General features: G+C 38.6%; 2 protein-coding genes across 5 annotated transcripts in view; both read left to right on the forward strand.

The window, feature by feature from the left end:
- L2HGDH (L-2-hydroxyglutarate dehydrogenase) overlaps positions 1-8,585 on the forward strand; it is a 40,796-nt gene extending 32,211 nt beyond the window's left edge. The window contains exon 10 of the mRNA XM_082735172.1: positions 6,543-8,585. Coding sequence (XP_082591298.1) covers positions 6,543-6,738 — 196 coding nt within the window. The 3' untranslated portion in view covers positions 6,739-8,585. The remainder of the gene's footprint in view (positions 1-6,542) is intronic.
- A 3,729-nt stretch (positions 8,586-12,314) lies between these two features.
- The window catches only part of SOS2 (SOS Ras/Rho guanine nucleotide exchange factor 2), a 78,913-nt gene continuing 63,514 nt past the window's right edge, over positions 12,315-27,713 (forward strand). For all 4 annotated transcript variants that reach the window (XM_082735140.1, XM_082735142.1, XM_082735141.1 and 1 more), the window contains exon 1: positions 12,315-12,549. In XM_082735140.1, coding sequence (XP_082591266.1) covers positions 12,463-12,549 — 87 coding nt within the window. In that variant the 5' untranslated portion in view covers positions 12,315-12,462. The remainder of the gene's footprint in view (positions 12,550-27,713) is intronic.

A 27,713-nucleotide genomic window follows, 5' to 3' on the forward strand; every position in this document is an offset into this window, starting at 1 on the left:
GTTATAATCTGTCAAATACATGTACTAGGTATATAAATTTCTACTTTAAAAAAAAATTATTTGAGAGCAATACAGAGAGAGCACAAGCAGGGGGTGGAGGGAGAGGGAGAAACAGGCTCCTTGCCAAGCAGGGAGCCTGACACGGGGCTCGATCCCAGCACCTTGAGACCATGACCTGAGCCAAAGACAGACACTTAACCGAATGAGTCACTCAGGCTCCCCTAGGTATATAAATTTCTCATTGTTAAGTGATAGTTTCTCAGGTTCTTAATTTTAGCTCTGAAGTCCTTTCATTTTTTTCTGTGATTAATTTTGACATGGTAATCTAACAGTTTTTATCTGTTAGTACTTTAAGAGTGGAAAAGATGAAGACACATATGCCAGGATCCCCTCTTTTTCCCACATTTCATTTAAAAAAAATGAATTATTTGGGGGAATTTTAGAGTAAATTTTCAGGCAAGATGTTTTCATGGTGAGTGATAGTTAGAGACTATGTATGTCATTGTGAAAGGCAAAGGTGAAAGCCAGACATTCCTACAATTAAGGTCATCTAGATCAAGGCTTCCCAATCTTGGCAGTATTGAAATTTTGGTCCAAATAATTCTTTGTTGTGGGAGATTGTCCAGTTCATTATGGAATATTTAGCAGTGTCTCTGGACTTTACCTACTAAATGCCAGCACTAGTTAGAACCAAAAATGTCTCCAGACATTGCAAAACGTCCTCTAGGGGGCAAAATCTCCCTTGGTTAAGAACAACTAGTTTAGAGAATTTGGCAACCCTCACACTGCAAAATACTCAAGAGTCCGGAGAAAATATAAAAATCCCTTGAAATTCATGTGGTTGTGAATGCCAGGAAAATCAGGTTAAATAACATAAAATAATATGGCAGAAATCATCAGTGATTACAATAAATTTAGGTATACTTAGTAGTTAAGAGAGAAATTGTCATGTTGGATTAAAAAATTTCATCTATGTGCTAGGCAAATTGCTTATTAGAAGAAAGATCAGTAGGGACACCTGGGTGGCTCAGCTGATTGAGTGTCCAGCTCTTGGTTTTGGATCAGGTCATGATCTCAGGAAGTCTTTTTTTTAAAAAAAGATTTATTTGTCAGAGAAAGAGAGTACAAGCAGGAGGAGCAGCAGGCAGAGGGAGAAGCAGCCTCCCCACTGAGCAAGGACCCAGATGAGGGTTAATCCCCGGACCCTAGGATCATGACCTGAGCCAAAGGCAGATATTTAACCAACTGAGCCACCCAAGTGTCCCAATAAATAAAATCTTAGAAAGGAAAAAAAAGAAGAAGAAGAAGAAGAAGAAAGATGAGTACTAGTCATTTTAGATAAAATACACTTTAAGGCAAAAATTATTAGTGATAAAGAAGGTCACTATAAACTTGTTGCATATAATAACAGAGATATGAAGTAGAACAAAAGTGAACATAACTGCAATCAGAAATCAACCAATCCACAGTTGTGGTGATTTTAAGACCCATTTGTTGATAGAAGATAGATCAAGCACGTAAAACATTAGAAGATTTGAATAACACAATTAAAATACTTGATTGAATATGTATAGGACTCCACAACTCCCATTACAGAATGCTTGTGTTATTCAAGCCCTCAGAAAATATATACAAAAGCTCAGAAAGTTCTAATCCCCAAGTCAAGTTCTCAACAAAATTCAGAAACTGGGCATAGAAAAACCATGTTCTCCTGTCAGTCCATTTAGGGTGAGGATGAGTAACAAAAATATCCCTCCTTCATGTTTGGAAATTAAGGTGGAGTAGTTTACTTTCCCCATACAATATGCTCATGTGAACTTCTATTTTTAGATTAACAGTAGATCCCATGGTGAGTTTTATAAAATACTTAATTGTCCTGTTTGGAACTGGTCAAAGATGTCAATTGTAGCCTTTCATAGCTCTTTTCCAGCTCACAGGATAATGCCTGCCACAGAACAGTAAAGCAATAAAGACAGCACTCTTTAGATGAAGGAATGCCTTTTGTTTCTAGACATATTTAAGGGTTTAGAGTTTACATTCCCATTAAATTTAGCTGTAAATATAGCAAAATACATGGCTAATTAAATTTAGCTGTAAATATAGCAAAATACATGGCTATAGATAGCACTAAACTGCCCAATGTAGCTGAATTCACAAATATTAAATACACTAGCTTTTTTTCAGCTATTAAAATAAAATTTTAAAGAATTAGAAGTTGAGGAGTACCTGGGTGGCTTAATCAGTTAAGTGTCCAACTTTTGATATCAGCTCAGGTCTTGATCTTAGGATCAAGGTTCTGGGTTCTGGCCCCACATGGGGCTCCACACTGGGTATAGTTTGCCTGCTTAAAAAAAAAATAGAAGTTGGGGCACCTGGATGGCTCAGTCATTAAGCATCTGCCTTCAGCTCAGGTCATGATCCCAGGGTCCTGGGATTGAGTCCCATGTCAGGCTCCCTTCTCAGCAGGAAGGCTGCTTCTCCATCTCCCACTTCCCCTGCTTGTGTTCTTTCTCTCGCTGTCTCTCTCTATCAAATAAATACATAAATCTTAAAAAAAAAAATTAGAAGTGAAAAAACAAAGTTTCTAGTCTTATTGAGTACGTAGTATGTACAAGGCACAAATCTAGACATGAGGATAAAGTAGGGGTGGTGTATAAGATGTTGGCCCTTAGGAAATTCATGGTTTATTTTACCTGAAATTTCACGTTATAATGCTCATGTCAAGAGGAGGTGTTCTGTTGGGGAATGCCTATATGTAATCATGCAAAGAAAAACCCTGAAGTTGCTTTAAGTGCTGAAGAGGCAACACAAAGAGTTTTGTAGTTTAAACATTTCCTGTTAAATAGTTAACTTTAGTTTGAGCTCAAGAGAGATCCTTAGAAAAACAATATTGCATATTGTTTTTTACACTTTGGATTACACTTTGAACACTTGGGCTGGAGGGGACGCTGAGAAAATAATTGTTGTTTGTAAGAGAAGTTAAGTATAGACATATTTGTAATTGCAGTTAATCAGTATTGTATTTGCTTAGAAGGGGAAGTCAAGGGAATGTACTAACTAAATCTCTGTAAGAGAGGGAAGTTTTTATTTTGATCATTCAACATCAAGGATTAGTCTTGCCACTGTGTGTCCCCTACGTGTTGGCTTTATGCCAGATAAAAGGAGCAGGACAAGAAAACTCCCAGAGATGCTCTTAAGAGCAACAGCAGCATTGTTCAGGAAAATAGGAGAGAAGTGCTGCTTTGATGAGCTGAGATAAGCTACAAGTACAGAATGTATAAAATGGAGCACGTGCTGGCTGATAACACAGTGTATCAGCTGATCTATGTCCTTACCCAAAGAAATGTTAGCTTCAATCTGGTTCTTTTTGTGTTCTAAGTGTTGTATCTGATTCTTCCTTGGAAATCCTTATACCCCAAAACCCCCCTGCCCAGGTTCCCTGCAAGCTTCCAGAGGGCAGATTATATATCCTTATTGTAGAACCTTATACTCTTGTACTTCTTATTTACCTCTCTACAAAGGAACAGTTATAGCGGTGTAACTTCAGGCAAGTTATTTAATCTGTGCTTCTTTGCTGTTAAATATAAATGGTATCAGCCTCTTATAGTTGTTGTGAGAATTAGCATTCCTAGTACAGGGAAAGCACTTAGTAAATAATAGTTATTAGTTATTATGATCATTATCTTAATATCATTAGAAGGCAGTGCTCTTCTAGTGTTCTGTCTTCCTAAGTACTTAATCTTCATTGGCCCAGAATCCCAAATATTTAATGTGTTTGCCTGATTTCTTGAGTCTTTATGGTGTGTTTGAGGCAGCTGTTTTCTTTCTTTCTTTCTTTTTTTTAATTATTATTTTAAGTAAGCTCTATGCCTAACATGGGGCTTGAACTCACAACCTCAGGATCAAGAGTTGCCTGCTTTTCCAACTTAGCCAGCCAGGCACCCCCTAAGACAGCTATTTTCAAACTCCGTTTTCTGAACAGTTCCAAGGGAGGTAATTTTTTGTTGTTGTTTTTAGGTTAAGCAAGATTTATTTTCGTTTGTAAGAGAACCCTCTTACAACAGCTTTATTCAATTCTCCTAAAAATGGTGGCATTCTTTTAAACTATTCTTTTAGAAGCAGCCATTATATAAGTAGAATGGTGGATTCAACCTCAAAATGTGGGCTCTGGTTAGCTTTATTATTCTGTATATGATCATGATAAAAGATTAGGATGTTCTTCACATTTCCAAGCAAAATCCAATTTAAAAAGCTTGTTCTTACCAGACCTCTAAAAACAGCCATTTGAGACTAAACCAGCAGAGCATTACATCACCCCAGCAAAGAGTAGGTTTCATTATATGCACCAACAAATGACATGGCTAGCTTCTGCATTCCACTTTTACAGAATTTATTTTATAACTCTTATACCAAACAGCATTTTATTTATTTATTTATTTAAAAGATTTTATTTATTTATTTGACAGACAGAGATCACAAATAGACAGAGAGGCAGGCAGAGAGAGAGAGAGAGAGAGGGAAGCAGGCTCCCCGCTGAGCAGAGAGCCTGACACGGGACTCAGTCCCAGGACCCTGAGATCACGACCTGAGCTGAAGGCAGCAGCTTAACCCACTGACCCACCCAGGTGCCCCCAAAGAGCATTTTAAACACTGGCCTATAAACTCCCTAATAAGATAAAGCAAAGACAAAAGTGTTTATCAGAAACAAAATACACCATCACTTAATAGTCTTCAAACATTATTGTACTTCAACTTTCATAGTTTTGCCAGCGCATTCATGAAACAATCTGCAGACAACTCATTTTAACAGACAAAGAACACTTTAATGGACATAACTGTCCTAACTGTTTATTAGGTAAGAATTTTACAGATATTATTAGCAGTAATGGTGGAGCTGGAGAGTATCACGTCTTGTCCATTTTACACAGCAAGACCCTCTAATAGTGTGCTGGAACTTATGACCCTTTCAAGGCCGGAGCTCTTGGCTCTGGCGGCCTGCAAATATCAGCCCTCACATCTCCCTGTGCTTGTGGTGTGGTGATCTGCTGGGTGTCAGAGTTTCTTCTGATAGCTTTATGGAGTGGATCAATGAGCATAACCTCAGAGAATTTGTACATGGAATCTTCAGCAACCCAGTAAGAATTCAGGACTCATAAAGCCCCACAGTGGTGTCTAGCTCGCTCATTTGTAACAGATTGAAGGCCTCGGGCAACCTGCGGCCAGTTAATTCCATGATGGGCAGGCTTGCCTTAGGTCTTACCCTTAGGAACTGGGTGTTCTTGGCCACTGCGTTGCACACGAATTCAATATATGACACAACCTTGCTTAGTCTTGTATAAGGGAGGTACTTTTGGATTCACAAATATTTTTATTCGGATTTCATCTGTTAGTTTTAACTATCTTTAAAAAAAACTAATTTAGGAACTCAAGTGTTACAAAGCAGAACTTTCAGTCGTAAGGGCTCTTACCATATTAACATGCTGCCAAGTTAATTCATTTTTTGCTTTTCCTATCATCTCTCTCTCTTTTTTTTAAGATTATTTATTTATTTGACAGACAGAGATCACAAGTAGGCAGAGAGGCAGGCAGGGGTCGGGGTTGGGGTGAAGCAGGCGCGACACGGAGCAGAGAGCCTGACATGGGGCTCGATCCCAGGAACCCGGGACCATGACCTGAGCTGGAGGCAGAGGCTTCAACCCACTGAGCCACCCAGGCGCCCCATTCTATCATCTCATTTAATCAAAGGCTAACCTGATAGGGAAGGCTAAACTGTTGAAAATAAAAACAAACTACAAAAAATAACTTGCTGGCATTTGCAGATACTGCTCTCCATCAATTTTAATTTACAATCAAAACAAAATGCAGGGCACCTGGGTGGCCTCAGTGGGTTAAGCCTCTGCCTTCAGCTCAGGTCATGATCTCAGGGTCCTGGGATGGAGTCCTGAATCGGGCTCTCTGCTCAGCAGGGAGCCTGCTTTTCTCCCTCTCTCTGCCTGCCTCTCTGCCTACTTGTGATCTCTCTGTCAAATAAATAAATAAAATCTTTTAAAAAAATGCAAAAATAAATCAAATTCTGTAGTGGATATTTAGGAATGCAACTGACATACATAACTCCTATTTTTATTGTTTTATATTAGAAGAGATTTATTTATTCCCATTGACTGATTTTATAATAAATTCATCTTATAAACCCAAATTAATTCATCAGTTCTAATTGTGGATTTATCTGCTCTAATTGTGGATTTATCTGCTACTTTGGGGAAAAACAAATATTTATAAGTAAATATTTGTGTATTCTTTGGTAAGCATTTATTGACACTGTTATGTGACAGGCATGTAACACGTAACGTACTCTAGGCTAAGGATATATTTGACAGGCTACAAACTAATAGCCTTTGGCTCAACACAAACCTATTGGGTTTCTGCGTAATTGTGCATTTAGAAAAATAAAGACTTTATTGATTTAAGAATACTTTGAAACCACTGTTTTGTAAAGTGTCCTATCTCTTCCAGACAGTTGACTATCACTCTTGGTTTTGCAGAGGTCCAGCTGGAGTAAGAGCCCAAGCCCTGGATAGAGATGGAAATCTGGTAGAGGATTTTGTATTTGATGGAGGAGTTGGAGATATTGGAAATCGCATTCTTCATGTGAGAAATGCACCCTCCCCTGCAGCTACTTCTTCTCTTGCAATTTCTGGAATGATTGCAGATGAAGTGCAACAAAGATTTAAATTGTAAATAATGTAAGGAGCTAGGTATGCATTTTAATTTCCATATTCAGCAACAAGAATATACTAATTGCATCCTTTAATTTAAGGAAAATGATTTGAAAATCTCCTTTTTAGGTATCCTAACAACTGAATTGTTAGAATGCTGTAATATAGAAATAATAATTTTTAAAGTCCATCCTCTTTCATTTTGTGAATAAAGAAGCAAGGTACAGTTGTATCTGTCCTGAATCCCTTTGTTATTGACCTGTCCTTACCAACCATGATCTAGAGATTTGACTTTCTAGAATTTCTGGGAATGATGTCACAAAAAATTGATTGTTCCCTTAACTTTTTGGCTTTATGATTTCCAAGCTTTTTATTCTCTGCTAAATAAGAAAATATAGTATATTGTAGGTTGCAAACCTCCTTTTAGTTTTGAAGAGTCATAGGAAAGCTCACATTATTTGGAGCAACACTATTTGTATTTGGGATTTTAAAATTCTTGATTTAAAGAAAATATATGAAATTTCACATTTTTAAGTAGTTTGAATAAGATTCTATCTAGCTATAATATTTGTAAGAAATAACTTTGCAAAAGAAACGTAAAGTCTTTATTATTTCCAGTCTTTTGGGATTACCACTAAATCCAAACAGCAGTACACTATGGTGGTTCTTGCTGACTTTTTATAGTCTTTTGTGGTTGAGAAAAAAGAACTTAGGATTTAGAACTGATAGGTTTTTATGAGAGCAGTTTTAGGATCCTAACACTGATATATAGAACTCTGTAATTTAAAAAATTATTTACCTCTATATCTCTGTTTTTCAGTCACCCAAGTTTCTCAAACTTTGGCCAAGATCACTAATTATTCATGCCTACTTAGTTTTCAGGGATCCTGTGAACTTTTATGAGGATATTTCTTCATTTGGGGGAAATAACCTAACTTTGAGGCATTCACTTTTGTAAACCGCAAAAGTGCCTTACATTCATGTGTACTTCATGAGTATTTCAAATTATGGCCCAGTGCCGGTACTGTATATTGTATATATGTGTGTGGTATCTGTTGAAATGATTCTTGCAGTTCAGAAAGTTAGAAAATAGAAATATAAATGAATTTATGACTTCTTATTGTTTGGGAAAACTTTTCTATTACAGAACCATCATGTAGGTGAAACATTTTCATTCATTCCCTCATATATATGCTCTCTCAGGATTAATCTTCTACTCTTCTTTCTTTCCTCTTATCTTTCCAAATCTATGTGATAGATAAGTAAGGATGTGCATTTTGACTGATAGGAAAAACTTCTGTTTTCTTCCTTTTCACTTCAAGCCTCAGTGATTACATTGTTTGAACTACCTCAACCATTAATTTGAAAGGCTGTATCACCAGCTCATGTTCAAGAAGTAGCACATCCCAGGTATAGACAAGGCAATTATTTGACACTTGGGATGAGCGTTTTGAAAGCATTCAGAAACCAGCCCTAATGGTTCTTCATAACAACTGATTCCTCCAAGAAATGTGACACACAGATATTTTTTTGTTCCATTACAAGACTATTAAGAGATGGAAAATTTTATAATTCTCTATTTCATAAACAGTGAGATTGCATATATACTAAGCTGTGAAAGACTGAAGTTACAAAAATAACTATCCTAATTAAAGCAACCCCTATTCCATTTGGGTCTATATTATACCCCCAAAAAATACAAGTGAAAAAATTATTGAAAGTGAATGTGTAGGTTATTATGTTTGTAAAACATTTTATATTTATATTAATTGGGTTTGTTGTGTAATACTGATATGCTATTTAAAAGTTTTGTGTACTTCTAAAAGAAGAAGAATGTAAATTAATATTAAAATATTTTAATGAGCCTTAGTGTTGTGCACATAATTTTTAGTTTCATAAAAACTCTGATTCAAGTAAATGTTTAGTGTGTGAAACATGAACTATCATAGCTCTAAATAGCAGCCAATCTTAAAAAAAATGAAAAAAAAAACCTGAAAAAAAAAAAGAAAAAAGGAGGTTTATATTTTAAGTAAAAAGTAGAGCACTTCCCCACTTAAGAAAATGGCTTTCCATTTGGTAATGGTGGCAATATGTGGCTGACCTCAGTGTCATCTTCATACCCCAGAGCACCAGGGAACATTGTTTCCGTTCCGTAACAGAATATGTAAAACACACAATGCTTTGCAGGAGGTGGGGGGGGGGCATTAAATCAAATTGGAGTTTCATAAATAATTAGTTTCTCTTAGGAAGACAATCTGGTCTGTTCTCTCTTACCGGGTTGAGTTTCTGGGCATAAGCTTCCCATAAGGGTTATAGGGCAAATGATCTGTCTGAGAGCCTGCTCCAACTTCTTTTCAGCAGGTGGACTGTAACAGGACCAGAGTTAGCTACAACAAACCATGAAAGTGAGTGACAATGACATATATTGTTTCCTGTGGCATTGCTTTGGTTTGCTTCTGACTAGCAACACTTGTAGCTTTAAATAAATTGAGGAAGTAGGAGAGAGAAAATGGGAGAAATGTTGAGTAAGCCCTTCTTAAAAATGCCTTTCAGTGGGAGAATATTAGTGGTACATTATCTCTGCCTTTGAAAATTTGAGATATGCTTAGATTATTCAAGTTATCTCCCCAAAGTCATTCTAAGTTCTAAAAAGATAAAATTACTATTTATCAAATAATTGATATAGCATATTAATTTTAACTCAGATTTATGATCAAGTATTATATATGTTTAATGCTTCCATTTTTTTTTTAATTTAAAAAGATTTTATTTATTTGAGAGAGCAGGGGGAGGAGCAATGAGAAAGAGAAAAACAGGCTCCCTGCTGAGCAAAGAGCTCCCTGCTGGTGGAGCTTGATCCCAGGACCCTGGGAATATGACCTGAGCCAGAGACAGATGCTTAACCCACTGAGCTACCCTTGTACCCCCAATACTTATATTTTTTAAAAAAGATTTTATTTTTAAGTAATCTCTACACCAACATGGGACTCAGACTCACAACCTTGAGATCAAGAGTCTCAGCCTCTACTGACAGCCAGCCAGGAACCCCCAATATGTCCATTTTTTTTTTTAACACTTTAAGCAAGTGTTTATAATGGGGTTGGAAAATTTTTAAAAAGATTTATTTGACAGAGAGAGAAGGAGAGCATAAGTAAGGGGAGCAACAGGCAATGGAGAGGGAGAAAGTGAAGCAGGCTCCCCCCTCAGCAAGGAGCCCCAAATGGGTCCCAATCCCAGAACCCTGGGATCATGACCTGAGCTAAAAGCAGACACCTAACCGACTGAGCCACCCAGGTATCCCCATGTTCAATACATTTAAGAGACATTTATATTTCCTTTTCTGTGAACTGTTTTTTCATATATTTTATCCATTTTCCTCCTCAAGTTTTGGTCTTACTAATTTGTAGGAACTATTTATTTGAAGTAGGCCCCACATGGAACCCTACACTCAGGTCATGAACTCATGACCTGAGATTGAGACCTGAGCTGAGATCGAGTCAGATGCTTAACTTTCTGAGCGACCCAGGTGCCCCTGTAGGAACCCTTTTAGATATTAAGGAAACCAGCTATTTAGAAATGAGTTGCAAATATTTTTTTCAATTTGTCACCTGCCTCTTGGCTTACCTTGTGATTTTTTTTTCCATTCATTTTTAAAAATAGATTTTCAATCTTCTACATTTTATTTCATAGTAGAAAGGTCTTTCGTATTCTGAAGTTACAAATTATTTTATGGTTTTGATTTTTTACATTTAAGTCTTTGACACTTCTGCAGTTTATCCTAGTGTGGAGTGTGGGGTATGGATCCAACATTTTATTCTGGATGGCCCATTTGTCTCATTGGGATTGTTACGGGTGTCATTCTTGGATTATCCCCCACATGCACATAGATCACATTTCTGTTTGCCTAGCTTAGAGATCACAACTCAGAAGCCTGTAGAGACTAGGCAGGTTACATAAAAGGGTGGAGAGTGCCAGGTAGGGAGTATAGCCAACTGGAAATGGGATGGCATACTTTTCTAAAGAGGGCAGCCACTACCCACTGCCTGCTGATTATTCCTTTGCAGGAATGCAGCAGGGCCCAGTGTTGTGAGATTTTTGTCAAGAGAATGGAAATCCATTTTTATAAAAAAATTTCTTGACTTTAAAATGTTAACAATTTTAAAATTTAAATATAGATCTAGATAAACAGAATGTGTTTTCAGGCCAGATTTGGCTAAGACGTGGTTTCCAATATCCTTGGCCAAGAATGAAACTTTCACTAACAACTTCACCCTATAATACAAGCACGGTCTAGTAGTCTGACAGCCTAGTAGTATACAGCTGGAGTTCCGGAAGAGAAGAGATAGTAGACAGTTTGTATAAGCCTAAGTCTTTGCCATCACTGACTGAAAATTGGAGAAATAAAAGCACTTCACTATCTTTTTATCCCAAGTACATGGGAATGTGGACGTGACTTTATTAGAAGAAATTCGTGATTCAGTGAATACTTGGGTTAGAAAAATGAATTTTCCAGCTCTGTCATTCTGACTTTGCCAAATGACAAACTGATGTGTGTTTTGGGAAAGGACAATTGTTGAGTTACTGATGAGAGGTACAGTTGTTTTTTCACCGTGCTCTTCCTTTTCCCTTCCTTGCTGCTGGTGGCTGATCCCACTGTGTGCTGAGAGCTTTCCACGTCTCACATTCCCTAACTCCTCAAAACATCACTTGATGAAATAGTTAACTACCTCCTATATACCCAACAGCCGTGGAGAGCACACGTCAAACATCTAGTCTGGCCGAATGCTCCTTTCCCTCCCCATCCTCAACTGCTTCTCCTGACTGCAGTAGTGGGACTCAGAGTGGCACTGAATCAGGATCGTCTTGGAAAGGTCGAGTGAAGGAAGCGTTTGTGTAAAACACAGTCATTTGGGTGGTCTGTCTGGAACAGGTCCCCAGGAAGTCCCCAACACAGTCCAATTCCCAGCGCCTGCCCCCGCGCTTCTGCAACCCAGCGACCCGCCGGCGCCTCTGCCAAGCTCCGCGGCGCGCATGCTCCGTGCGGGGCTTCTCCGGCGACCCAGGATAATGAGCGCCGGGCCCAGGGGGCGGGTCGAGCGGCGACTGCTGGAGCCGGGAGCTGGGCTGCGGCCCCGGGGCGCTGTGCGCGGCTGCTACGGGGGCGGCAGCAGTGGCTAGCGCTCTGCGCGCTAGAGTGTGGCTTGTTCTCCCAACGCGCACGTCCGCTCGGTCCCGAGAGACCTCCGGAGGTGACTCGGGCGGGCCGGGCGGCGTTGCCTGTTGGGAGGGCGGGGTGAGGCAATGAGGAGACAAGCTGCCGCCGCTGCTCTCCGCCAGCCGCGGCCGTAGCGGGAGTTGGGGCAAGGGCGAGGTCAGCCGTACTCCGTGCGGGTTTCGAACCCAGACAAAGGAGAAGGAGCCCCCCAAGAAGCGGGCCAGCGCCGCCGGGACAGGAGGCCGCCGCCTCGGTCGCAGCTGGGGGGTCACCCGGACTCTCCGGCCGCGGCGCTTCCTTTGCCGACGCTGCGCGAGAGGCCGCCGGGGCCGAGGAAACCGCCCCCGGAGCCTCCGCCCACCCGCCGGCGCCGCCCCCGAGCCGCCTCGGCCGTAGCTGCGGCCCGGGCGGGAGGCGGCGGCGGCGGCGGCCGGCGAGGCGAGGCGGCCCGCGCCCTGCCTGTCAGGCCACCCGCCCGGCCCGGCTCCGTCCGCGGGCCGCCCCTGATGCGAAGGCGCTGCCGCCGGGGCCATGCAGCAGGCGCCGCAGCCGTACGAGTTCTTCAGCGAAGAGAACAGTCCGAAATGGCGGGGACTGCTGGTCTCGGCCCTGCGGAAGGTCAGTGCCGGTGCCCGGGCGGCCGCGGGGGCCGAGGGAGGTGCCGGGGCGGCCGCGGAGCGTCGGCTGAGCCCGGCGGCTGGCAGGGGGGTTAGGGTGGGTTGGGGGTTGCCCGGCTTGGGCCCCTGCGAGCTTCTAACGGGGCTTCTGCACGTCCTCCCAGTGCTCGGGTCCTGCGGGCCAAGCTCTTGCTCAGTGGCTGGCTGTGGGGGGGGGGGGGTGTTCAGAATTGCCTGTTGCATCCAAAAGGACGTTTTCTCAAGTTTTTGCCTGGCCCCGGAAGGAAGGTTTTGTTATGATCATAAAAATGGATTTCATGTTGCAGTCATTTCGTCAAGCAACTTCCGCCGTTGGCCAATTTGTTGTCCTCAGGCTGGATTAGGGCAAGAGAAAGTCTTCGCTGGTGTTTACATAGTTTCTAAAACAAAAGTTCATTTCCAGGCCTGGTAATTACCTTTAATCAGGTTCTTTGGGGGTGTTCGCCTAGGCAGTTTGCTTGTCAAGGGTGTCCACTCACGAGGCGGTGCTTTTTTGTAACATGGTTGTGTTTCACGTGTGAAATGTCAGTGGGCCGTAATACTCCTTTTACAATTCTTGAGGGAAATTTCAAGTGCTTCCCTCACTTCCTGCGAAAGGTGTCCTATCCGTTTACAAGAGATTTCACCTGGAAAACTTGGTGTTTCTTCACTGGGTGCAGTTTAGATCTTGGAATCATTTTAAGGGGGGCAAAAAAGGTGCATCTCATAAAATAACCTGTCAAGTTTGGGTGTATACCCTGGGTGCATCTCTCTTACAAGAGATCACATCACCTGTAGGTGATCTCCGTTTGTGAATTTAGGTAATAATCGTACTATCATTTTTAAAATAAACCTTTTTGTAAGGTCAAGACAAATTTAAAGACTGCAGGATTAGGCATCGTGTTTGCTGAACATAGGCTTCCATTGCCATTGATACAGGGGGTTAAGTACTGTCTGCATTTTGTGCAAAATAACAATAAATTTTAAATAATTTAAAAAACCAGTAATTTGAAAGACTGCACTTGAAAAATAAATCTTCAAATAACAAATTTCTGCAAATGAAGAAGTATATTTTAAAGGTGAGAACATTTTCCTCATGCATTTGGAGTTTCAGATTTTCCATCGTTTCCATAATTCTTACAAGGAGATATTGCCTGCCTTGGGCCAAACACCAAGTCAAGTCTTTTTTTGAGAACTTGGTGGTGGAGGTAACTAGGGGGCAGTTATCATTTCACTGGTATACTAGGTGTTGAAGTTAATTGACTTGACTTCCTGGGGCAGCCTGATTCTACAAGGAGGGAGAAAGAACTGCAAGTATGCCAAGAGTAGTGATAATGAACTCTGTCTGGAGTTGAAAAGTAAAGGGGGATATGCTGAGATAGTTATTGACTCTTTTGTGAGTAATTGCACTCAGCAGAAGGTGAGTGCAGTTAGCAGGTAGGCATGTATTTTTGGCAGTGGGATGCAAGTATCTACCTACTGGTCCTTTCTGGTAGCAAATAGCATTTGAGCGTGTGTTGCATAATTTATTCCATAGGTAGCTTTGACCCTAATAATCCTGCATGAACAGAGACAGATTTACTTCTTCAGGTTCGGGTGGAAATAAAGCCAGAACAAGTATCCTAGTCCATTGCTTTGAGACTGTTAATTTGCCTTTATATGCTGTTCTTGTTTACCTGGAGTTCGGGTGTCTTGTAGATCTGTACTGTCTTGTACAGTTCTCATAGATCCTTTGCTTATGGAATAAATACATCTAAGAAAATTTGGTCTTTTGTGGTGAACTCAATTCAAAAAGCAATTTCCATTTAATTCATTAATTTACTATTATTACAGAATTGAGATATATTCCTATGGAATTTTTGGGAAAATTTTTGGTGTTAATACTAACTGGATTATGTCCAGTTCTGTGGCATTTGGATATTTGTGGTATTGCAACATGCAGGTTTATGGTGCCTAAGAGTTACTGCTCAGGAGGAGCTCAAGGTTCACTCTTCATTTGTAGGATGTGTTACATTCCGGTCTGTACCTGCCAGCCATACCTTTGTACAATGGGAAATCCTGCCATTTCAAGGAAGGTTTTGTCTTTACTTAAGAACTTGGCTTGCTTCCTTCCTCCAGCTAACAGATAGTTACAGACTACTAGGATTAGTTGTAGTGGTAGTATTGGTCTACTAGGATTTTTCTCCTCCAGTTGGCTTTTTCTTCATTGAACATGTGGAATACTTCTTGTAAGTTTTTTTTCTTTTTTCCGCTATATTTATCCCTGTGTTTTTTTAATTGAACTTTAATTGATATTAATATTTATTGAACACATTTTAGGTATCTGGCACCATGCTGGAACTAAGATGAAATAAAGATGAATAAAAGCCATGCTCTTAACTGTTTACCATCAACACTGAACATTCTAAACCTTTTGGTGTGGGTTTATATAAATGAGATAGCTAGCAGTTAGGAGCTTAGAGTTATGTAAGTAATATCTGTATGTGTATGTGTGAAAAGAACACAATAGTTTAATTGCCTCTATCAGATTCTACTTGGGCATCTTGGTGGAACCTCTGAAACTTAAAGTATACTTTTCTGAAAGGTAAAATCATGACTCTTGCAAATATATATGAATGTGTGTCAGTGATTTTGATTCAACTTATTACCTAATAGGGGAACCCATAAGTTAATGTTAAAGCTACTTCATATGAAAATTTTAGGAGATAGGTATTTATAGACAATTTAATAAAGGAATATTAAGATTGTTGGGTTAGATACAAAATTAGTTAATATCCTATAGGGACATGAACAATAAGTTTTGGATTGTATTTTCTACTGATTTGAAATTATTTGCATCTGTACCAGATAAAAATCTCAATGTTAATCTCACAGATTTGTAAAATAGCTCAGTCAATAGACAGTATTCAGAGGTTTGAGCACAGCATTGTACTGAAAGATACCTAGTAATGTCTTTTGCTTATTTTCAAGTTTTGGCTAATTTTTATGAAAATCAGATTACGTGGTGAAGTTGACCCTGAAACCACAGGGGATTCTTTAAACCAATCATTGTTGACCCTGAAACCTCAGGGGATTCTTTAAGCCAACATTAAATATTTGTCTCACTACATAAAAGCACGAACATTGAAAAATAGATTTACGGAAAAGTAATTTTGGAAATAGAAATGTGTTCTTTAACTTTTTGTTTTGTTTTTGTTCTTAAAGTTTTTGTTGTTGTTTTTAACTTTTAAAACTACTTCAGGTATAGCATTTAAACATAAAGAACTACAAAGGGTCAGGCTGAGGGAAATAACATTACTAAATGGATAATACATGGATTGTTAACATTACTGCTGAATTATGTATCTCCCTTAAAAGAGCCAGAAACATAAATGCCCTCACCACTACTCCCCAAGAACACTGAAACTATCATATTACTTGGGAGAAAAAAAAGAGTGTGGGATATACTTGTAAATGCAACTTATTAGCTGTGTCTTTGAAATGCCTTTGGTACTTTGGTATGCGCTATTGATTTTATGCTGAAAAAATCAGTGTTAGCATTCTATGTATGGAAGACATGCCTTTAAATAATTTTATTAGACGTTTTTCATCCGTGTTGTTTCCCTTGTAGATGCCTTTTCTTTTGGGTGTTCTTCACCACGCTAAATGTGGAAAAGAAAATGTCTGTTGCCTTTCTCTCTGCAGTTAAAAGTGTCATAGAGAGTTAGAAAGAAGTGGTTGAATTGTTCCTGACTTTGATTCAGGTTAAATATGAACTCCTCACCCCAGACATTACGGTTTGCTCTAGGTATCTGTCTAAAATATAAGATATACAAGACAATATCTAGTTAATTAAATAGCAGTCTATATGGCAAGGAAGAAAAAGGAAGGAGGTTTTGGTTTAGAAATGCTTTTGTGAACGCTGAAAGATTCTGGTGTTTCTGCCTTTGTTACTCTCTCTCGGAGCCATTTTAGAAGACTGCTCTGGATCTTTCTCGGGCCCAAAAGAAACGTAGAGGGAGCTTTGAGAAAATAAAATTGGTGTCACTGACACCAGAGGGTCAAGGAGGGCTTCTCTAGGGAGATAACATTTGTGCTGAGTTCTGGAGGATATATTCAAATATTTATTGAGTGCCTCATGGGTGTCCTGTACTACTGTTGATACTGAGGTTGTGTAGTAAGGCCTCTGTTCTCCTAAAGCTTCCAAACTAAATGTCTGTGTGGGAGAGGTTTGAGAAGGACAGACAGTAAAGAACAATTATCTGCAAGATCAATAGGAATTAACAGAACAAAGAAAGCGGGCAGAAAGGATTTGAGATTGAGGGAAAGGTAGAAAGGTGAATTGTTTTAAAGAACTAAAACCAAGTGAAAAGAAAAAGCTGGTTGGTATACCAGGTTAAGAGGTTTCTATTTGAGAGTAGGAGCCCTGTAGTGTTATTTATGTAACAAAATAATTAGATTAACTTGATCAAATTGCTTTTTTAAAATATCACTCCAGCTGAAAGCTAGAAATGAATAGGATATCCTATGATTTTTTTGTGACGTCAGGCCTGTTCTGGATTTCCTAAAGCCACTGACTAAAACAGTAGAACTCCAGGGAGTCACTTGGAATTATTCCAAACTAATAATGACCCAAACTGACCCAAGGGGTTCAGCCAGAACTGGATGAGCATTAGGAATGCATTTTAACTTGCTGCATTTAGCTCCCTGTCAGCTATGATTTAGTAGCCGTCCCCTATTTTCAATTTAATTTTGGTATGGTATATATGGAGCAATAATATTCCATTAATGTGTTTTATGCTGACTGTGCAAAGCATTACCTGTGTTACCACTTGACATAAATCAAGTGTATGTCTTTTATATTAACCATGGCCTCTCTTTCAGGGAACAGTAGTTTGATTATATTGTCTGTTAGTCTGCATGTTTGAATCAGGAAGGAATTTTAATGGAACTAATGGATTTAGCATTATCTCATGTAGTCACGTTAAAAATTAACAACCTAAAACTCTTATCTTCTTTTACGTGAGAACATATGATGGTAGAAAGCCTTTGAAAGGTGTAACTCTTATACACTTCACATTTTAATGTGTAGAAATGAAGCAACACAAAATAACATCAAGATCTAAATGTGAGCACTAGTATTGTCTTGCAAATAAAGTTTTCATTCTCCCTGTTTTCTTCATTAAATCACTTTGTAAACTCAAACATTATCTCTTACATAGCACTTTCTAATTCTTTCTTAACCTACCCATTAGCGGCATTTGGCAGTCCAACTCCTCCTTTTTCTTGAAATCTTTTCCTTGTTTGGCTTCCAGGACACCAACCTCTGCAGGTTTTCTCCCTCTGGCTATTACTTTTCGGTCCTCTCCTTTGTCAAGTCCTCCTCCTCTTCCCAAACTACATTATCCTGACCTCCTCATTGCTTAGTTTTTGGACTTAAGTTTTTATTTACAGTCATTTGTAGATCCCATCCAGCCTCATGGCTTCGCATGTCATCTGTATCTGATGATTTTCATATTTTTATTTCTGGCTCAGAACTCTCTCCTGAGGTTGGGTAACCAACTCCTTTCTTGATACTTCCGCATCTCAACCAATACTGATCTCCTTCTCCCTCCACCCAAACCTGCTGCTTTTGTAGTGTATCCTTTATCAGTAAATGGCCAGCTTCTGCATCCTTCTAGTTGCTCCAGATAAAAATCTGGAGTTATTCTTGAATCCTGCCTTTCCTAATTTGTGTAATCTGTCAGCAAATTGTTTAGCTCTACTTTAAAAACTGTAGCTATACTCAACCACCATTTCATACTTTCACTTTTACCACCTGGGGCCAAGCCATCACCAATCTCCTGGAATGTTAAAATAGCCTGTAACTGGTCTCTCTTCTGCCCTTGTCCTGTTCAGTCTTTTCTCAACGTGGCAGAGATAAGTGAAATCTTGTCATTCCATTGTTCAGAACTCTTATTGCTTCTCAGAATAAAAGTCTAATAAGTCCTCTCAATGGGTTACTACACTCTGATGCTTCCTTTTGTCTTTACATCTCTGACTTCCTATACTTCTCTCACTTTTTTGCTCTGTTCCTTCCCTATAGTGGCTTCCTTGTACTCACAGACAGATTCTAATGTGTAGACATATTCTAATCTCAGAGTTTTTGTACTTGCTGTTTCTTCTGCCTATAACAGCCTTCCTGCAGATTAAAAGCATGACTGGTCCTCGTACCTTCTTTAAGTCTTAAGAAAAATATCATCTTGAAGAAGACTCCTCTTGAAGCCTATTTAAAACCACTATATCCCCTGCTTCCTGGGCATTCCTCTGTAGATGTTCACAACATAACCCAATCCAAGCTTATTATCATTGTCCAAAACCTCTAGTGTAAGTGATACACTCAGTTTTCAAGGCAGAAACCTGATCATCCATCAGTCACCCTTCCCTTCCTTCTCACAGCAGGTTCGAATCTCATCAACATTTAGTCTTGATTCTTTCTCCTAAATTAGAGGGTTTTTGTTGTTGTTGTTGTTTTTGTTTTTTTGCTTTGTGTCCCCAAAATAAGTTTTTAATTGTTAAAATTGTTCAAGTTCAAATAGTTGCAGAAGGTATAATGTTTTGTATGTGTTCTAAATACTGATGTTTTAAAATAGTTTTATCAGTCTTTTATTTTATTTTAAGATTTTATTTATTTGAGAGAGAGACAGTGAGAGAGAGAACAAGAAGGGGGAGGGTCAGAAGGAGAAGCAGACTCCCTGATGAGCAGAGAACCCAACTCAGGGCTGGATCCCAGGACTGGGATCATGACCTGAGCCGAAGACAGCCACTTAACCAACTGAGCCACCCAGGCGTCCCCACCATTGATCCTTTTAAAATAAACACGCAAAGTGCTTTTTAAAAAATGTTTTTATTTTAATTCCAGTTAACATACAGTGTTAGTTTCAGGTGTACAGTATAGTGATTCAACAATTCCATACATAATCCCATGCTCATCATGAGAAGTGCACTCCTTAATCCCCATCACCTGTATCACCCATCCCTTCTACTTTCCTCCCCTCTGGTAACCATCAGTTTGTTCTCTGTACTTAAGAATGTTCCTTGGGGAGCCTGAGTGGCTCAGTTGGTTAAGTGTTTGCCCTTGGCTCAGGTCATGTTCCTGGGGTCCTGGGATCGAGCCCTGAGTCAGGCTTCCTGCTAAACAAGAGAGCCTGCTTCTCCCTCTGAATAAATACAATTTAAAAAAAAAAAAAATCTGCTTCTTGGTTTCACTCTTTTGATTCCTTTTGCTCATTTGTTTTATTTCTTAAATTCACATATGAGTTAAATCATATGGTATTTGTCTTTCTCTGACTTATTTTACCTAGCATTATATTCAACCTTCCTCCATATTGTCGCATATAGGATCAAAGTGCTTTTTTAACAATTGGGAAATTTTACACTATTCTTTTTTCTCTTTGGACTTTTCGTTCCAGTTCCTCTGCATAATTATATTTTGATATAATATGTTTATGCTTAAAAGTCTTTGATCCCTCCTTTATATTTATACTTTCTTCAGCAACAAAAATGCTGGTTATTGAATCTTTAAAAAATTTCTTCAATGAACGTGAAGCATCAAAATGTTTCTTTTAGGGTTCCTGGGTGGCTTAGTTGGTTAAGCGTCCGCCCTCTTCTCAGGTTGTGATCCTGGGAACCTGGGGTCCTGGGATCGAGTCCCACATCAGACTGTCTGTCCCTCTCCCTCCCGTACCTCCCTCACAACCCCTACTCATGCTGTCCCTCTCATTCCGTCACTCTCTTCTCTCTCCCAGATAGATAGGTAGGTAGATAAATAACTAAATAAAATCTTTAAAAATATCTCTCTTTTAGGGTGAATTGCTAATACAATATAGTTGAGCAAAAGAACATACATGTCGAGGCGCCTGGGTGGCTCAGTGGGTTAAAGCCTCTGCCTTTGGCTCAGGTCATGATCCCAGGGTTCTGGGATCGAGCCCTGCATCAGGCTCTCTGCTCAGCGGGGAGCCTGCTTCCTCATCTCTCTCTGCCTGCTTCTCTGCCTACTTGTGATCTCTGTCTGTCAAATAAATAAATAAAATAAAATCTAAAAAAAAAAAAGAACACACATGCCATGGATTTTGAAAAATTAGTAATTATAAAGCTTTATTGAATATGCATTATTCAGTGACATCTGTGTAGCTCTCTACCTTGTTTTTAAATTAGTTCATGTTTCATGGGTGACTATTATTGCTAGAATGAGGTAGGGTCTTGCTCCTCCTGAACTGTGAGTCACAGTTCAGCATCAGTTCTATTCCTGTTTCCCTTCTGTAGGTATAAGCCCCGAAAATCCTTGTTAACACAAATAGAAGAAGAATTTAAAGCAATCAAGCTCTTTTTTTTTTTTTAACATTTTGTTTATTTATTTGACAGACAGAGATCATAAGTAAGCAGAGAGACAGGCAGAGAGAAGGGGAGAAGCAGGCCCCCTGCTGAGCAGAGAGCCCTATGTAGGGCTCGATCCCAGGACCCTGGGATTATATGACCTGAGCCGAAGGCAGAGGCTTTAACCCACTGAGCCACCCAGGCACCCCTCAAGCTCATTTTTTAAACTTTCTTCAAATTATATGACAAAATTATATTGTTATCTGTCAAAAAGAGTCTTAATAATATATCAGCCAGTAACTTATTTATGTTCTCCTGCAATTTTGTCTCAAGTAAAATGTTGGAAACCACCTGACTTGCAGAATGATTTGTTACCTGGTCTTCAGAGCTTCATTTTTCATTTTCTAGCTTTTCCAGGACTTGCCAAAAGACTAGTAAGTATAACTGTTACTTTTTGCTTAGAGATACTTTGTTTAGCTCCATATATCCAGGAAGGCTTGGAAAAATGAAAACAATATTAATTTTAATATACTTTAGCTATGATGATATTAATTAGTAACATGTATTTTACCGTATATGTTCTTTAAACATATTTTTGTTGAATCCTTGGAGCTGTATATCTAGTTCATTGTATTCATCTTCTGTTGCTGTTTAACAAATTATTACAAGCTTTAGGGGCTTAGTATAAATTTATTGTCTCACAATTTCTGTAAATTAAAAGTCTAGGCACAGTTTAGCTGGGTTCTCTACGTAGGGTCTTAGTCAAGGTTTTATCTGGGGCTGCAGTCTCATCTGAGGCTTGGGGTCCTCTTCCAGACTCATGTAGTTATTGGCAGAATTCATTTCCTTACAGCTGTAGGTCTGAGACCCTCAGCCCCTAGAAGCCTGCTGCCATTCCTTGCTGCATGACCCTCCCTGTAATATGTCAGTTTGCTTTTTCAAGGCCAACAGGAATGCATCTGCAGCTGTTTCTTATTTCATACTTCTAGATCTACTTTTAAAGGACTTACCTGATTTGGGTTAGGCCTACCTAGGATGATAATCTTTCTGTTAACACCAAGTCAACTGATTAGGGACCTTTGTCACTTTTGCCTTCTGTGGTAGCTTGATTATAGGAGTGATATCCCATCATATTCACAGTTCCTGCCCACACTCAAGAGGAGTACACACAGCATGTACATCAAGTGGTAGGAATCCTAGGGGCCACCTCAGAATTCTGCCTACCACACTCATTAATTTAATGTAAAATATCCACCACATAACTAAATTGGTAAAGTTAGTTTTAGTTGTCAAGCCAACCAGCCTCATCATATTTATCTTATTTGAGACAAAGTCAAATGAATGTGTTAATACATGTCACATGCCAGCCATCTCACTTCAGAATTCTAATAGTAAGATAGAAAAATAGTTAAGGTGTGAAAACTTGCTTTGAATTTTTTCTCTTGAGTGAAATAAGGTATTGTTGCCTTTTATTATTTCTTCTTCTTTTTTTTAATGGTTTTATTTATTTGAAAGAGAGAGAGATCATGAACAGGGTGGAAGGGGTAGAGGCAGAAGCAGACTCTCTGCTGAGCAGGGAGCTTGATACAGGACTCATCCCAGGACCCTGGGATCATGACCAAAGCTGAAAACAGATGTTTAACCAACTGAGCCATCCAGGTGATCCTGTGGCAGATGTTCTTTAAGAAAGAGTACATGTGGTAGTTTTGGTAGTATGCTGAAGGAAGTGGGTACTTAGCCCAGGGAGCCTTAAACTTTGAATAAAGCATATTTAGAATAGTGATCTTCTCCTGGTTCACAGAGGGAAAAAGCGAATATTAATTTTTTTCAATTTCAATTTTATTTTTCTCTCATAAGTTTTTCTGAAGTCTGTGATGTGGTGACTGCTGCTGTTTGCTTGCTAATGAGTAATGGAAGAAGGTAAAACAAATGAACAAGAGATAGAGAGGTTTTGCAGGAAAAAGAGTTATGATATCTTTTGTTTTCTCTTACAGATATGTGCTTGTAGTTTACACTTTTATAGTCATTTTTACTAATATTACTTCTGCTTTCTGTGGTGTAATACTAGTCTGTTAATATTTTCACATTCTGCTAGGAGCACTGTGTCTTCCAAATGCTTTGCCATTGGAACAAGTTGGAAACCAGTGATTTAGCCTGCACTTTCTTGGCTTTACAGGCTAATGGCCTGCCTGTATGGGAATGTACTTCCAGATCATGTGCCATTTCATTCCATTGGAAGAAAATTTTAATGACAAAAATTTTAGCCTCCATTAATAGTCTTCTCTACATGTTTTGATTATTTTATGGTAAACCCTTTTATAATATTAAGCTAAGTAGAGTGAGATTTTTTTTTCTTTTTAAGATTTTATTTATTTGTCAGAGAGATAGTGAGAGAGGAAACACCAGCCGGGGGAGTGGGAGAGTTAGAAGCAGGCCTCCCGCTGAGCAGAAAGCCTGATGCAGGACTTGCTATATCCCAGGACCCTGGGATCATGACGTGAGCCCAAGGCAGAGGCTTTAACCCACTGAGCCACCCAAGCGCCCCTTAAAGTAATACAGTTTGATAAGTTTTTATGTATGTATATTTCAGTGAATCCATCACAATTAAAATATTGAATATATCCTTCAGCCCGTAATTTCCTCTCGACTCTGACTCTTTAATTCTCCCTCCCTCCCCATTTCTTGTACTGAAGCAGTTACTGATCTGCTTTCCATTACTATAGATTACATTTTCTAGAGTTTTGTATTAATGGAATCATACAATATATACTCTTTTTTTATTTTTCTGGCTTCTTTATTATTTTGCAATAATATTTTAATTATTATTTTGCAATTCCTCCATTTTGTTTCATATATTAATAGTTCACTCCTTTTTATTGTTTGGTAGTATTCCATTGTGTGGATATTACCATACCATTGTTTATCTCTTTATTAATGTACCTTTGATTTTCATATCTTGGCTATTACAAATAAAAGTGCTGTGAATATTTGTGTACAAGTCTTTTTATGGACATACATTTCCTTTTTTCTTGGGTAATTATCAAAGAGTGGCTGGATCAGATAGGAGGTGAATGTCTATGGATTTAATTTGCTTTCCCCCATTGATTAATAATGTTGAGCATTTTTCGTGCTATTTACTGTGCATGTATTTTCTTTGGTGAAGTGTTTGTTCGAGTCTTTTGCCCATTTTTATTGAGTTGCTTGTTTTGAATTGTTAAGTTTTGAAAATTCTGTATATATCTCAATACAAATCCTTTATCAGATTATATGTTCTACAGAGATTTTCTTCTGGTTTATAGCTGCTTTTTTCATTTTCTTTCTTTTTAAAAAATTAACATAATGTTAATTTAATGTAATTAACATTTAAATGTAAAGTATAATATTTTTATTTGTGTTTATACATGGATCTATATATAATATCACGACTGTTCTTTTTTATAGTATGTATAAGGAAATACCTTCTGGCAATTTGAAAATATGGTGTAACTAAAATACAGGTCTGACTTGTTAATCTACTTTTAAAGACTGAAAATTACTTTAATTGCTCTTTTTCTGAGTAGTCTTTCAGAAAACTATGATGGGTGAGTTCTGGTGTGGTAATTTTGTTTACTGTCTCATAGGGTGCTGAGATAGTAAACATTGTGACTACAAAGTATGGTTCTTTATCAACTTGATGTTTTATTAGTATTTATGTGTGGGATTTTAACATTATATATATATATTTTTTATGACTTCATATTGGCAGTTACTTTAAGAAGTTTGGCATAAGACATTTTGATGCTCAATGTTAAAATTGCTTTGCAGGTTATTTACCAAAATCATAATCACAGGAAAAAAATCCATCCCAGTTAGACATTATCTTAATTCTCATGCACAATCACTTTCACTGAGTAGGGCACTTGGATTTTATGGAGGATGTTTTAAGAAATAGCCTTATGAATGCCCTTGCTAAACTTCTATGTAAATGCTTTTCTTTTTATTAAAAAAGAAGTCTCTTAATTCTATTGATCTAATAGAAATATATGGTAAGATGTAATTAAGTTTCTTTTTGTCATGTTAAAGAAGTGTAAGATGCAAGAGAAAATATTTACTTCCCCCAGATCTTGAATTTGTAAAGAAATATTATAAAGCCTGGCTTTTTGGATATTGGTCCTTTATAAATATCTAACTCCTTTACTTAAACTCTTCTTTCCCAAAGTCCTTAAAAAGGTAGTATTTGTTATCTCTAGTTTTATGTATCCTCCGTTTTCACACTTCCTAGTTCATATTATGTTTCTTTATAAGTTAGTGTATTTTATCAAAATTATTCCTGCAAATAAAAAGATAACTAACTTTATGAGGTTTATAAGAAAAATAGCAGTACCTCCTCCCAGTCACAAAATTTCCTGCTTTCCAGAAACAGTCACTTTTAACTTTTCAAAGTGATTCACTAAAGTGTTGAAAAAAGTTGCTGTTTCTTGATCTTTCTGTTTGGCCATTATCTGTTAATGGAAGGTAAGGATTTAAAATCCCCCCCCCTTTTTTTTTAAAGATTTTATTTATTTATTTGACAGAGATCACAAGCAGGCAGAGACAGAGGAGGAAGCAGGCTCCCTGCTGAGCAGAGAACCTGGGGGCTTGATCCCAGGACTCTGAGATCATGACCTGAGCTGAAGGCAGAGGCTCTAACCCACTGAGCCACCCAGGCCCCCCCCCCCCCTTTTTAAAGGTTTTATTTATTTTGGAGAGCATGCACAAGCAGGAGGAGGCTACAGAGAGACAGAGAATCTCAAGCGGACTCCACACTGAGTGTGGAGCCCAAGGAGGGCTCGATCTCACAACCCTGAGAAAATGACCTGGACTGAAATCCATTGTCAGTGCTTAACTGACTGAGCCACCCAGGCACCCTAATATTCTTTAATACACATTATATTTCCTTCTTCCCACCATACACACCTTATCATACATATATACTTCCTGCCTCACACCCCATGCCATGGTTATATGTTAGGTTTTTTTGGATTAGTATTCAAAGTTTACATTATTATGACTGTAAATGCTGTTACATATACACCACTTTTTCTTTCCTACTTAACCTTTTACTTTTACTGGAATTAGTAATAGTCTTGTTTTCTTGTGTAGTTTTCTATGTACCTACTAATTCAAGCTTAAACTCTCTATCAGTTGTCTAAATATTCTCTTAAGATTTTTAGATTCTTCAGATGCTCTTACCAATTTAATCTTTTTTGAGGTTTTTATTTATTTTACTAATCTCTGCACCCAGTGTGGGGTTCTAACTCATGACCCTGGTGAGATCAAGAGTCACATCTTTGGGGTGCATGAGATCAGGTTTGTGAGTTCAAGCCTCATGTGGGCTTAAATTCTCTGTCCCTCTCCCTCTGCCCCTCCTCATGCTTTCCTGTTCTCTCTAAAGTAAATAAATAAATCTTTAAAAAAAGAAAGAGTCACAAATTATTTGACTGAGCCATTTCATCTTCTTGAGACAGTTTCTCCCAGAGTCTTCTGATCTTCTGTAGTCCGGACTGGTGACCTTACGCCTGTTGTACATCTCTCATAATTTCCCTTCACTTTATCCTGGATACTCCCTTAGCCTTTTTTGTATTGATTCCTTCATTTCTTCTATACCATATTTTTCTCTTGATTTATACTCTTGTTTTTACTGTGGTACAAACTATAAAAGCTTAATGAGAAGGGGTGCATGGGAGATACAAACTTTTGACCTGTTATGTCTAAGCATGTCTTCATTTTACCATGGCATTTGATTGATAGTTTGTTAGGATCTTATTCTAAGTTGGAAATCTGTCTTCTAGCTTCTAGTGTTAAGGTTGAAGTCTGGAACTGATCTAAAACATAAGTTGTATATGACCCACTTCTTCCCTTCACCCTAACCTTGTAGGATATTCTTTTTGTATCCAGGAATCTGATGTTTTAATTTCATTGATTAGCTGGGGACTAGCAGGGCCCTTTTGACTTATTTTATTGTGATTTTATCCTTCCGTTTTCTGTTTGCTAGGTGATTCTCCAACTTTTTTAACTTATTTATGGTGAAGTAGTAAAGCAATCAAAAATGCATAAAATATAAATACACAATTTAAGGAATATAGCATTTTTCTCAATAGAAATCTCCAGAAGGTAACCATTTTTATGGTAATCACTGTCTTGCTTTTTCTTTTATAGTTTTACCATTTAAACATGTGTCCTTAGAGGCACCTGAGTGGCTCAGTGGGTTAAGGCTCTGCCTTCGCCTCAGGTCTTGGTCGGGGTCCTGGGATCGAGCCTCACATTGGGCTCTCTGCTCAGTGGGGAGCCTGCTTCCCTTCCTCTTTCTCTCTGCCTGCCTCTCTACCTACTTGTGATCTCTGTCAAATAAATAAAATCTTAAATAAAATAAAATAAAATAAACGTGTCTCTAAATTTTATAGCTTCATTTTGTTTGATCTTGAAGCAGAATTCCTTTGTTGTTGTTTTTTTTTTTCTTAAAGATTTTATTTATTTGACAGAGAGAGAGATCACAAGTAGGCAGAAAGGCAGGCAGAGAGAGAGGGGGAAGCCGGTTCCCTCCTGAGCAGAGAGCTGGACGTGGGGCTTGATCCCAGGACCCCAGGACCACAACCTGAGCTGAAGGCAGAGGCTCAACGCACTGAGCCACCCAGGCGCCCTGAAGCAGAATTCCTTTGTATGTATCCTTGTCTGGCTTCTTTCTGCCAATATTATTTCGAAGATACAGCCACATTTTATGTCACTATAGTTACTCATTTTTCTTCCAATATTTCATTGTATGAATATGCTACAGTTTATTTTACTCTGAGTAGA

The sequence above is a fragment of the Mustela nivalis genome (genome assembly GCF_964662115.1).
Source record: "Mustela nivalis genome assembly, chromosome: 6".
Taxonomy (NCBI): Eukaryota; Metazoa; Chordata; class Mammalia; order Carnivora; family Mustelidae; genus Mustela; species Mustela nivalis.